The 12,070-nt window shown below is 48.2% G+C and overlaps 1 protein-coding gene across 9 annotated transcripts in view; it reads left to right on the top strand.

Moving 5' to 3' along the window:
- TCF3 (transcription factor 3) overlaps positions 1-12,070 on the top strand; it is a 134,216-nt gene that overhangs the window by 64,551 nt on the left and 57,595 nt on the right. For all 9 annotated transcript variants that reach the window (XM_075903250.2, XM_075903249.2, XM_075903248.2 and 6 more), the window contains exon 4: positions 10,758-10,831. In XM_075903250.2, coding sequence (XP_075759365.1) covers positions 10,758-10,831 — 74 coding nt within the window. The remainder of the gene's footprint in view (positions 1-10,757; positions 10,832-12,070) is intronic.

The raw sequence follows: 12,070 nt of genomic DNA, 5'->3' as shown, positions 1-12,070 counted from the left end.
AATTCATCTAAAAACCTAAATGTGCTAAAACTGCTTGTTTGTACCATGTTTATTCAAAAATGTACCTCTTATTTTACCTCAGTATTGCCAGATCAGAAAGTCTGCAGCATACGTCTGTGGTGGGGTGCTTCTAGGGGGCAAGACCTCTTTTCCTCAAATTTGAGGATAGAGAAAACCATGGATTTATTTGGAGTTATGAAGGGGGGAATTGGTTGGAATAGTTTATCACCAATTTTTTTTGGGGGGGGGGGGGTGAGATCTTGTGGATTTAAATAGAATGCTGATCCATGTCATTTTGCTGTTTCCGAAGCAATGAAGAAAGGAGGAGAAAATAAGGGGTAGGTGGGAGCATATGAGTCTGAAGATAACTTTGTCTCTGAATTTACCAGTCTTCTCGCTTGCAAATAAACTCTTCCCTTGAACCAAGTCCTTTGGAATGTCTTTCATTTATGGGACCTGGACTACTTTTATTGTGGGCAGACACTGGAAAGATCTGATCGTATCTTTGATCAGATGGAGCTTTTTTTACTGAGGCTAAACTTGGGATAAATTATTTTTATCCATGCTGAGAGCTTATAACTGTAATTGTATATCAGCTCTTTTTAGCTCCACCATAAAAATTCTGTTAAAAAAAAAAATTACTGTCTGACAGCTACATCTTATTCTATTAGTACGTTTTAATTAGAACACGAGCAAGAAATGCATTATGAATATTCATGATCAGGGTTATTAAAAAGCATAATTAATCTGTGGGTTTCTTTTATTTTAATAACTGTATTAATGGAGGGGAGGCAGTCCTCAGTCTTGTAATTTCTGAACTGGAAAGTGTCTTACTCTTGGCTAGTTTAAATATTTTTGTTTTAAAAGTTGGCTTAGAACAGCTGCATGCCAACATGTATGCCTATGCATCTGTATTACTTACATGCACACGCACACATGAAAAGAAAGTTGTCGAAGTTGTGAATTCAAGCACTCCAAGTAAAACCTTAATGCCCCCCATGGGCAAACGTCTTAAAGTAGTCTTTAATGGTATGACAGTATTTTTTTCACAGAATCCCTGCTTCGCTCAACACACACAATGAAAAGTGCTCTTTTAGCGAGCAGCTATTAATATCTTGGGTTTTTTTCCCTCATTGTTCAGTCTGTGGCCCCAGGCCTTGAATACTGCATGCTATCCAAACACTGCTCAGAAGACAGACCTATTAATTTCTTCCCAGGCTTTTCTCTGGTGCTTATCACTATGGTATCTGGTGCTTCACAAATACGAACTTTTATTTTCACCACACTCGGGTGAGGGGAGGGGGGAGGGGTCTTATCTGCATGGCACATGAGGAGCGCTGAGGGGCAAAGATTAAGGCCAAAAGTATTCAGTAATTTTGGGTGCACACACGAGACACCTCAGACCTGGATTTTCAGAGGCTGTAGCAAGACACAGTGCTGCACGTCCAAAGCGCAGCTCCCTTTGTCCTCAGTGGCAGCTGAGAGGGCTGGACCATGGGGTTTTGAGTCAGGCAGTGAGGAAACGAGGAAAACTATTGGTAACCACACTGAAAAGTTTGGTTTAAGTTCCATGGCCAATATCACATAGGAATGTTGTGGCAGGGATAGGCTCAGATTTCATAGGGCTGCAGCATTCAGCTGCCTGAACCAGGAGATGGTCCCTTACCTCCATGAAATCCCCTGCCGTGTTCACTACATACAAGGTGTTGCTGATATTTCCCAGAGTGAGAGTGGGACACCATGTGGGGCTGGCCTGTGGGTTACTCTGTCCCTTTCCCCCTCCGTTGGAGGCCTGACCTGTGGGGCCCCATTGAATGTTCCTCCGCTGGATCAGTTGGCAAGAGGACACCAGATAAATGGCCAGGCCTTAAAAAGGGTACGTCCCAGTCGAAACAGGACACATGGTCATCCTACCACCTTCCTCAGGTATAGAGAACAGCCTCCTTCCCGTCTCACCTCTTCATCCCTAGGGCAAATCCCTCTTGTGCAGTGAGTGAGGCCGGGGCCCAGTGGGAAAAGGGCTTGATTGTGTTAATTAAAAGCCGCTCTCGAATGCCCGTTCCAATGGGAGCTGAGCTAGTGTTGCCCCGGCAGCCTACCACTGGCCTTTCCGAGCATTTGCATGCTGGACTGTGCACGCTGAATAACGTTTTTTAAACGCCGTGTTCTGGACGGTGGTTTCTATATTACGGTGTTGATCGTAGGGTGGAAACGACTAGTCGACAGGCTAGTCGACTGCTCGTTTCCCCCGCTTACTGCAGGATGGGGGGAAAGTGGAGGGAGTGCTTCAAAACAGCAGTGCCGCATGCAACCCGGGGTCCCCAGCCGGTCTGGGCTTCATGCAGCGCTGCCTCTGTGAAACGCCGTGGGGAGCACGGGGTCAGCGGGGGACTCCTTGAGTCGCATCGACTATTTGATAGCCAAATAATCAACATTTTACATCCCTAGTTGATCATGTGGTGTCATATTGACACCTGCACAAGTCACCAGCAGGGTTGGAACCTTTACATCCATTGGACAGAGCTTTGCCACTTGAGCTAAGGGAGTAACTGACAGCAGTAGTAGGTTGTTATCTATTTATCTGGACCAGCACGAGAAGGAGATGAGACCCACGTTACTACTGAATGTCACTGCTGTTTGCTGAAAGCAGAGATTTGGGAATCTGGATTTCATTTTCTGCCTTAGATGGCCATGTGCTCTAGTGGGCACAGACTCCTCTGCTCTGTCTCCTTGAACCTGTCCCAGTACGGTCTCTTCCTTACCTTGGCTCCTTATGTCTCCTTGCCCAACCTGGACCCAAGCTTCTTGTTCTACCTCCCTGGCTACCCAGACAACTCCCCATCCTAGGCCAACCACTCCCAGTCCCTTCCTCCTCAGTGTCTACCCTCTGCCCCCGTTCCAGGCCCTTCAGTGTTATCAGACTCCTCCTTTCTCTCTGCCTTTTATCTCCTCATCTGCATGCAAGTCAGACAGCTGCCAGCAGAGGAGTCCCCCGGGGGACTCCAGAGAGAGGCTCCCTGCTTTGAGTTCTGGTGCCTCCCCTGGCCCAAAGCAGCGGTTATGGGGAAGGGATCCGCTTTGCCCCATGGCTGTGAGCTGGAGCATATTCATTTGCTCAGTGGGTATGGTGCATGTGGTCTCTGGTCACCACCAAGAGCCGTAGAAGCTGGCACATGCTCAGTGAGGATATCCTCTTCCGAGGCTTTAGCTTGGGTGGGGAACCTAAGGCCCAGGGCCTTGTCTGGATCCAGACCCTGAGTCTTGGGAATCCCCCCAGCATTGGAGATCCCGCGCTGGCGCTCCAGCCCCACTTGCCATCCCCCTCACAGGGCTGGAACACACACAATCTGCTAGTCTGGGTCCCCCTCGGCTGTGGTGTGCAAGGGGAATGTGGGGAGCGTCTTTCTCCTCAGATTGGGGCTACCCCAGTGCGGGGTTTTTTTCTTCACGTGTGTGCAGCTCCTGACTGGCTTTTTTTTTCTTGCTTCAGAGGGGGAGCTGAGCTAGTCTTACTGGAAAAACTTAAAAAAAACAAGGAATAGTCTAGCAGCACCTTAAAGACGAACAAAACATGTAGGTCAGCGGTTCCTAAGCTTTTCCAGATGGGGACCCATTTTGACAGTTCAGGAAGACTTGGTGAGCCAAGGCAATTCAAAAACGAGGGGAGGAGAGAGAGCAGAGTCACCTGAGGAGACACTTGACAGCGACCCTTTTGAAATGTAAAGGAGACCCGTATTTCGGTCCCAACCCATAGGTTGAGAATCCCTGGTGTAGATGGTACCATGAGCTTGCGTGAGTGCAACCCACTTCTTCAGATGAATGGAGTATTAGAAGTCCAGTTCCAAAATAAATAGGGGATGGGGGGGGGGGAATAGTGAATTAGAGTGTTCCTGTTACTTGAAGCTGATAGAGAGTGTGCAAATTGTTCTTAAGTACCCATTGTTTGGTTGGTTAAGTCATTAGGATGTGGAAGGTCGTGTGCTAGCCAGGTAATGTCTTTATTCATAGACATTATTCAGTGTTGGTGATGGGTTCCAAACTTGTAAATGAAGTTAAGTTCCAAGGCTTCCCTGTGTATTAGGCTCCTGGAATTGTCCTGAAACAACAGGGTGACTTTGAGATCCTTTTAAGGGGTGCCAGGGCAAGTTAAAGTGTTCTCCAACAGTGAGTCAGTGGCCCCTGGCCCAAAAAAGGTTCCCTTCCCGTTTTAGCTGCTAAAGACACAGTCCATGTTACTGCTTATGTTGGTGTAATTTGTATTGCTTAGGGGGTATGAAATAAGTCCACCTGTGAGTGAGAGAATTGCTGAGAGAGATCTCTCCTGTTCACATACAGCTTTACCCTTGTAGCCGCACCGCTGTTCGTGTAGCCGCTCTAAGGTCTCTAGTGTAGACATAACCTTAGTCTCCATATAGCGCGTACATGAACTGAGATTTCTTAGAAGTTTATAACTTGCCCAGGTGTGACCGACTTTCCTAGGAATAGCAAAAGACAAGCAGGCCACGCCTTTACGAATTTCACGTTGCCGCCCTGAAGCTGGGGGGAGGGATTTGATCTGTTCAAAGAAAATTGCCACCTGAGTTTGGGCAAAAGTTATTTTTTCCCAGAGCTGTTCTCCAATCACTGAGCCATTGGTCTGAAATTTCTTCACTGTCATCGTACTCGGATTGAGGCACGTCTGATTTCAGCCTGAAGTTGGCCAGGTTGTAAGCGGCTAAACAGAGTGTCTTACAGTGAGGAGTGTGGTGTAGCCCGAATCATGGGCAGCGCGGCCAGCCCTGCCTGGAAGAGGTGCCTGTTCATTTGCCCGGATGTGAGCCCTCGCAGTATTCAAGCCGTTCTGGTTGTGTGCTTTGTCTGGAATCCAGAATAACAATTCCAGGGCTCTGCTCGCTGGCAGAATTAAAAGGCGATAATCTCAAGTCCATTAGCTCTCGGCGCTTCTCAGCAGCCGCCCGCCTGCGTGCGTGGTGATGGCTGGAAGAGGAACCCTTTAGTTTCTTCAGAACTGTTGACTGTACGGAAATGTGACGGTTTCTGTCTAGCCCAGTCATTAATCCACTTCGGAGCATGGAGGACAGGCACTTTATCCCAACTCCGAGGTGGCTGAGGAAAAGAAGGGGGAAGGGCAAGTTCCAGGAAGGGGCGGGGGAGGGGGGAGAGAGACCCTCCTACCATCCTGGGATAACAGCCCCGGCCTGGGAGTGGGGTTGTCTGAAAGCTTTTAAAGGCCTTGCCTACAACTGACCTGCTAAATGCCATTTGGATTTTTCTCCTCCTCCTGCCCGCCCCAGGGGGCCTGTCACTCGCCACAAGCACAGACAGAATGTGGCTCTGCCAGCGTTCATATCCCCACTGAATTGCCCCTTGCCGGGAGCAGTGCTGGCTGCCCTCTTGGGGCACTGCCAGGGCAGCCTGCCAGCCGCAGATTCAAGCCGGAGGCCAGAGGTTCCATGGTGGATTGCATCAGAGACGGGGCTGCGGGAGCTCGTACGGCACCCAGGGCAGCTGTGCCCTACCCGGGGGCTCTGTGCCACCCTAGTGCAGGGGCTCTCCAGAGAATGCCAGGCGGGGACAAGGGCTGCGAGGGCCGTTTTCCGAGCAGGTCCAACGCCACAATCCAGGGCTGAATGGGTTCTGATTGGACCGCCCCCTGTTATCCTGCACCGTCCCTTGCGTATTCCCATCGCGCTCCGGCACTTCCATGAGCTGCACCCAGTGCTTGCATTGCAGGCCCAAAGGGTTTAAATCCCAGACGACTTCTCCCACCTTGGCCGCTTGCACAAAAGTGTAATGCGCTTTTGACCTTTAAAGTCCCCTGTGTTACCTGGGACCTTCCCCCCAGCCTCCAAGAAGCGAGCTCTGACCGTCCTCCTGCACTCGGTTTGGAGGGAGCTTCCAAGGGCGTTTAAGCCCTTCTCCCACAGCCCCTCCCCTCACACCTAGCTCCCAGAAAGGGCTTGTGAAAACTCCCCTCAGCAACTGCTCTTCAGGAAACTGGTAGCTAGGTGGCCAGAGAGCAGCGCATCCAGCAGAGTCGACTAGTCGCTTCTCCCCTGCTTTGCTGCCTCTATCAGAAAGAGGCAGCGGGGTGGGGGTGAGAGGCGGGGGTACTTCAAAGCGGCAGCACCAGTGAAGCCCGGGATCAGCTGGGGACTCCCCCGTTGACTCTGGGCTCCACACAGCTTTTCAAAGCGGCAGCGCCACACGGAGCTCAGGGTCATCGCGGGAGTCCCCAGCTGATCCCAGGCTCCACCCGGCGCTTTCTCCTTTGAAGTGTACTAGGGCTGTTGCTACTCTTCAAAGGCGGAGATGCCCTATCGACTATTTTGCATCGACTATTTGATTAGTCAGTTACTCGCAGTTTAACATCCCTAGTGGGGACCTGGATGTTCTGTTTACACGGCTCCACTACCCACAGTTCCGTTCCTGAGGGACAGGTTCGGTGCCGCCTCTGATAAAGGGTCTGAAGTCATGCCAATGAGATGACCCAAAGCTTAATCTGAACTGTCTGCAGAAGTGGCTGCGCGTTGTTTCTTGTCCCAGAGCGGCTTCTGTAGCTGAATGGAGGTTCAGTACAATGTTCTCAACCTTTTTTTTATGAAATACCCCTTTAAAAAAACAATTTATAAGTACCCCCAGTACCTACAGTTTTCAGACACACAAAATTTGTTCCTACCATTGCAACCCATTTGTTTAAACAACTTAATTGTAGCCGGGCGGGCGGGCGATGACATTTTTGGGTGTAAAAAGTACAAAAATAATAAAGCGCTGTAAAGCTTAAAACAAAAATGCAGTTTTCTCCAAACTTCAGTTGTGTGGATATTCCCCCCCCCCCCCCCCCCCGGACTACTCTCAAGTACCCCCCAGGGTATTTGTACCACTGGCTGAGAAACGCTTGTCTAGAAAATAATAAGGAAGTAGGAAATCGGGAGGACAAAGGAGATTTGGGCTTTAGGTGAAGTAATGCTTCGTTTCACTGTCCTATGCAAGCTTATGCAGCGTAGCCAGTAGATATATAGGCCATGGTCTCTATACCCAGCTCAAACACCGACCTGCAGGAAGACATGGGGCATGTCCTTTCCTCTCCCACCCTCCGTCTCTTTGACTGGCAAGTTCTGCAAAGGGGCCTTGACCTGCCAGCTACTGTCATGTTAAAACCCAGAATGCAAATGACGCTTTATTCTGTCGTATGTCACGTCTTCCCCTCCCTCTTCTTGCCATAAAAGGATGCTCCGTAGTGGGGGTGAGGTGGGTAAAATGACAGGTGAGGGTGGTGTGTTGGTGTCTCAGAGATCTCCTCCTCCCAGTGGGAGGGAAGAATCCACTCAGGATGCTCTGAAGTCAAGCTGTTTATTGTTTGCCGTCTCACCCAGGCTGTCCAAATGCTTTGGAAATACTCCTGAAACCAACATGAATAGAATGAGCATTTCTGTCTCCTGATTTTTATTGGTGTTTGCAGGGTATGCAGATGAATTGCTTTAGAAAAACACATTAGCAAAGCAAAAGTTTATTCTAGGAAGTAGGAGGTGGGAGAATTGGCAGTAATTCTCCCTAGTATCCAAGGTATTATTAGAGGCTTATCCCTGCTCTGCACAGTAATCACATTGGAAATTTTTGATTAGAAAACAAAATCTAAATGAGAATTATGAATATTCATTAGGTGTAGAGATTAATATGCATAATTATGCAAATTAGACAGCAATTAAACACCAATTCTCTGGGGAAATGATTAACACAAAGGCACAGAAATAGAAGGATGTAATTTGAAAGAAGTTTCTGGTTAAATGAACAGTAAGGGGAGCGGAGGAGACAAATATGGCGTGTTTGCCATAATAATCAGCTTTGCTCAAATGAAATTGGTGCAAGGACCAAGAGTGTTTCAGCACCCCATGGCCACCCCCATGCCAGCACGCTCCCCCTCTCCCCATCGCTCTGCAGTATAACGTACAGACGCTAGGGCCAAAGGGTATGTAAGACCTTATTTTATACAGACAAACAATGCAAGGCTTTCGATTTGTTTTAAACGCTGGCTTGTAACTTGTGCTCCAAGAGCTGAGAGTAACTGACTGTGGTAAAGTGGTGATAGAAATGTAGCCGTCTTAGTCAACAAGATGGTTTTTTAGGTGATGAGCTTTCGTGGGCCAGACCCACTTCCTCAGATCAAATTGTGGAAGAAAATTGTCACAACCATTAGCTCACAGACATTTACCTTCCCCCCCGCCCCCATCCCCCTTCTGTTCTGAAATTTGATTTGTCCTTTTCATATGTGTTCATTTTTTTAATTGTATCCTTTGGTGACAATTTTCTTCCACTATTTGATCTGAGGAAGTGGGTCTGGCCCACGAAAGCTCATCACCCAATAAACCATCTTGTTAGTCTTTAAAGTGCTACATAGTCCTGTTGACTGTGGCAAGAATCTCACCCTGAGCCCTGCTGGAGTTTCACATGGCATAAGCAACGGACTTGCCCAGTGCCATCTTGATGAGATGTCGAGGACTCATGGTCCTATGCGGGATTCTGTCGGACGCACCGAGGATTTGCTACACTCAACAGTAAAGCACGCTCAAGGCCTATGCCAGAGAGAGGGTGGTGTGAGGATAGGCCAGGCCTAGACGTCCCCCTGTAATGCAAAACATTTCCACCCTTCACACCTTCAGTTTTATATCAGCTCAGGGCTAGGAAGCTGCTATTTTGTGAGGCATGGGATGACTGTGTGTTGCTACCTTTCTTGACTAGCTGGGGTGCATACGGCAGCTCGGAGCTGGGAATGCAAACAGTCTGGAGCTGGCTTTTTGCCTCTTAAGCCGTTTCCCCCATCGCCTCTTAAATGAATGTGAATTTTTAGTGTCGATACCTGTTTAAATGCTGACCTTTGTTCGGTCAAGTGCAAAGTTTGAAACAGTGAAAATGGAGTTGAGTGAGTCTAATCATGTAAAAAGCTGATGATTTAGGGAAAACATTGCCGTCTGAGTGCAGTGGCTGTCGGTGAGGAGTGCAATTGTTTTGAAGTGTGTACTTGTGTCAGGAATGCATTTTTTATATATAAACACATATTGAGAGAGAACACCACAGTTGCTGTGAACAATTCTAGGTAGTATTTTAAATGTGTACGCTGCTAGATTTTCAAAGAAAATTATGGGCATTGAGAAGCACAAGTTTTTTGAGTCAATGTGATTAGTGCTCCTAAATCTCTTAGGTGAAAAATCCCCCACCCCATGCCAACTCCCATTGAAATTCAGTGTAATTTGGGCACCTCCATGAGTTAACTACTTTGAAAATCTCAGCCCTGCAGTTGCGAAGACTACGAATTGACCCAGTACCATATGGAATACGTATTGCCTTGTTAAAGATGCAGACCTTTGGACAAAGGTAGAGGCATTGTATATCTCTCTCTAGCTGACTTTCAAAGCCCTGGAGTTAGCTGCCTGTCTTAAAACTAAATGGGGACCCCACCCATTCCAAGATATCCACCTTTCTAAACTAACCAGTGGTCTTCCAGCCAAGTGAACCAGCACAAGCCTCCATCTAAATGAAAAGTGGCCTCTACCTTGTGATGTTTTGTGGGTTTACAGACATGTCCCTTTCAGCAGCGTTCTTGAAGTGTGAGCCTTAAATCATGCCTAGCATTGACCATAGTTGGCGTTAACCTGCTGGAGCAGTAGATCTGTGTGGCCAATAAAGTCTACTGAAGAGCCTTGCCTCTACAGGAAAGGGAGGGGTGTGTGTGATTTTTTAATATATATATATATATATCTATATATCTATCTCTCTCTCTCTCTCTCTCTCTCAAAGGTGTGGATTTAAGCCACTATGGTTACACTGGGAATAGGAATGCCCTCAGTGGGGTTCTAACTTGGATTCAAACTACTTTGTCACTTGGCAGAGGTTATAGCAAAACTGAAAGTCTCTTGTGAGCACAAGCAAGAGGCAAAATGCCTGTGGCATAACTGTTAAAACTTCCTTATGTGGAGACATGATAGTTTATTACCTACAGAGTTGCCGGTCAGTCATGTTTGCTGTTCATCTTTTGGAGAGGGTCTCAGAGGGGAAGGGGTGGGACTTTGCCTGGCAAATGTTCTGAGCAAGTTTTTTTTGTGTTCAGGTGCAGCTCATGGGCCAGGGATGCAGAATTATGGGGTGAAAGTAAAGTTTGCATTTTCATTCCTGTTTAGGGAGCGGGAGGCGGTGTCTAGGACAGGGAACACCAGCCCCTCCCGTTATGGTCTCCTTTAGGCTGGGCAAATCGAGGTGACGTGCTGAAGTCAGTAGTGTTACTCCTAGACCTGCCAGGTGTAAATGGGAGCAGAATGTAGTGAGCAAACCGTTTCAAGTGCAGTTGTTCAGTTGCTGTGTTCCGTTCTTGCATTGACATAAATTGGATCACCTGAGAGTAAGGGGGCACCTGCCTTTCAGACTGACAAACGTGGTCCTCTGCATGTTGAACTTCAGGAAGTGCAGATTTACAAGCAACCTCTTGAGTTAAAAAAGCTCTTCCCTTTCCCACCACCATCCCCGGGTCTGTAACATCACATGTATACAAACGACGTAGGGCTCTTTTTGAAGCTCGCTAAATAAGCTTTCATCTCTGCTGAAATGGGGAGGTTCCGGGAGACTGTTGAGCACAACGAATGGAAATGGTTTATTAATGAAAATATTATTCTGTTTGTAGAGGGAAGAGTTAATTTTGAGAGGACACCTTTGAGGGTTTGCTGATAAAGCAAAAGTAACATTTATTCTTCCTGTTTTTTTGGCAGGTTTGGATGAAAGACCAGGATCAGGTTCCTGGGGTGCGGGAGATCAAAACAGCTCCACATTCGACCAAGGAAGGGTAAGGATGAAGCATAAACAGAGACCTTGAACAAAAATAAACAGTCTTTATGATGGTTTCTCAGTGTGTGTCTGTGCCTAGTCGGTTTTCTTCTGCAAACATTTTTCCTGTCATTTTTGTGATCGCATCTCTCTTAACCCCCTGTGCAGTGGTGCTTGGGGAAAGTTGCTCTCTCTTATGGGGTTTTGCTATCAATGTATGGCCCTGCCTGCCTGGGCAAATGTGGCAGCTTTCTTGCAAACCTTCTGCTTGCTTGAAGTGTGTAGAATGCAGCCGGGTATGGTATAGGCTTGGCTTGGTCAGACAACCATGCACTTCCGCCCCCATGGCTGGACTTGCATGCCTCCAACTTAATGCAGTAGTTCCTGGTGGATGGGTGTCAGCGTGGCTGCATGTCAAGCATTTTTAGCCAAGCATGTAGCCCGGATTCCAACAATTGTACCTGGCGTGTATTGGGCACTCCAGCTTGCTCGCCTGCGTCTCCTACCCTCCTCATGTGATGGAGGAGAGAGGCTGCAATCGGAATGTAGGAATGCAGCACCTAATACAGTGGCTAAACTTGGCGGCTGATTGTGCCAGGAGTCTGCCCTGACTCCCCCAATCCTCAGAACCTCGGGGAAGCCTGGCTCTGGAACCAGGCTCTCCGGTCAGGCTGGGGATGGGAGCTGCTTCTCTAACCACTACCGGATGGATTTGAGCCTGGATCTCTCGAGCTTAGTGTAGGAGCTGCTACAGCTTGAGCTACAAAGCCGGTTTGCTCCCAGCTTAGGCTGTAGAGCTCCCGTGTTCTTATCTCTCACTGTACGTGGTCTGTGCCACTGCATGGGACAGTGAACCCCACTAGGTGTGTGGGTGACACTCCCTCCCCATTAAGGCTCTTCTGCCAGAACACATTGACCATCCGTATCCCCCTCCCATCTTGATCAGTCCCCCCAAGGGGTGAGCGCTCCTCCCAGAGGTCGCGGAGGTGCCTTTGTAAGAGAGCGGCTTAGAGGGTTCCAGCTCTGCAGGTTGGCATGGCGTGTGGGGTGGGAATGGAAAGCAACGGGAGGGAGGCGGGAGGAAGAGAATTGGAAGTGTTTGCAGGGGAGGAATTGAGGCTGTGACAGCGTGTAAGTGAGGCCTGAGGAGGGGAAGAGAGAAAAGACATTAACTTAATTGAAATGGTGTTTTTTTGACAGATGCTCATGTTTTAATGGCTTTATGTGATTCGTTTTCACAATGGCACCGTTCCCTTCC

Source organism: Pelodiscus sinensis, chromosome 32, assembly GCF_052426305.1.
Source record: "Pelodiscus sinensis isolate ZL-2025 chromosome 32, ASM5242630v1, whole genome shotgun sequence".
In the NCBI taxonomy this organism is placed as follows: Eukaryota; Metazoa; Chordata; order Testudines; family Trionychidae; genus Pelodiscus; species Pelodiscus sinensis.
This window is presented reverse-complemented; position numbering and strand designations above follow the sequence as displayed.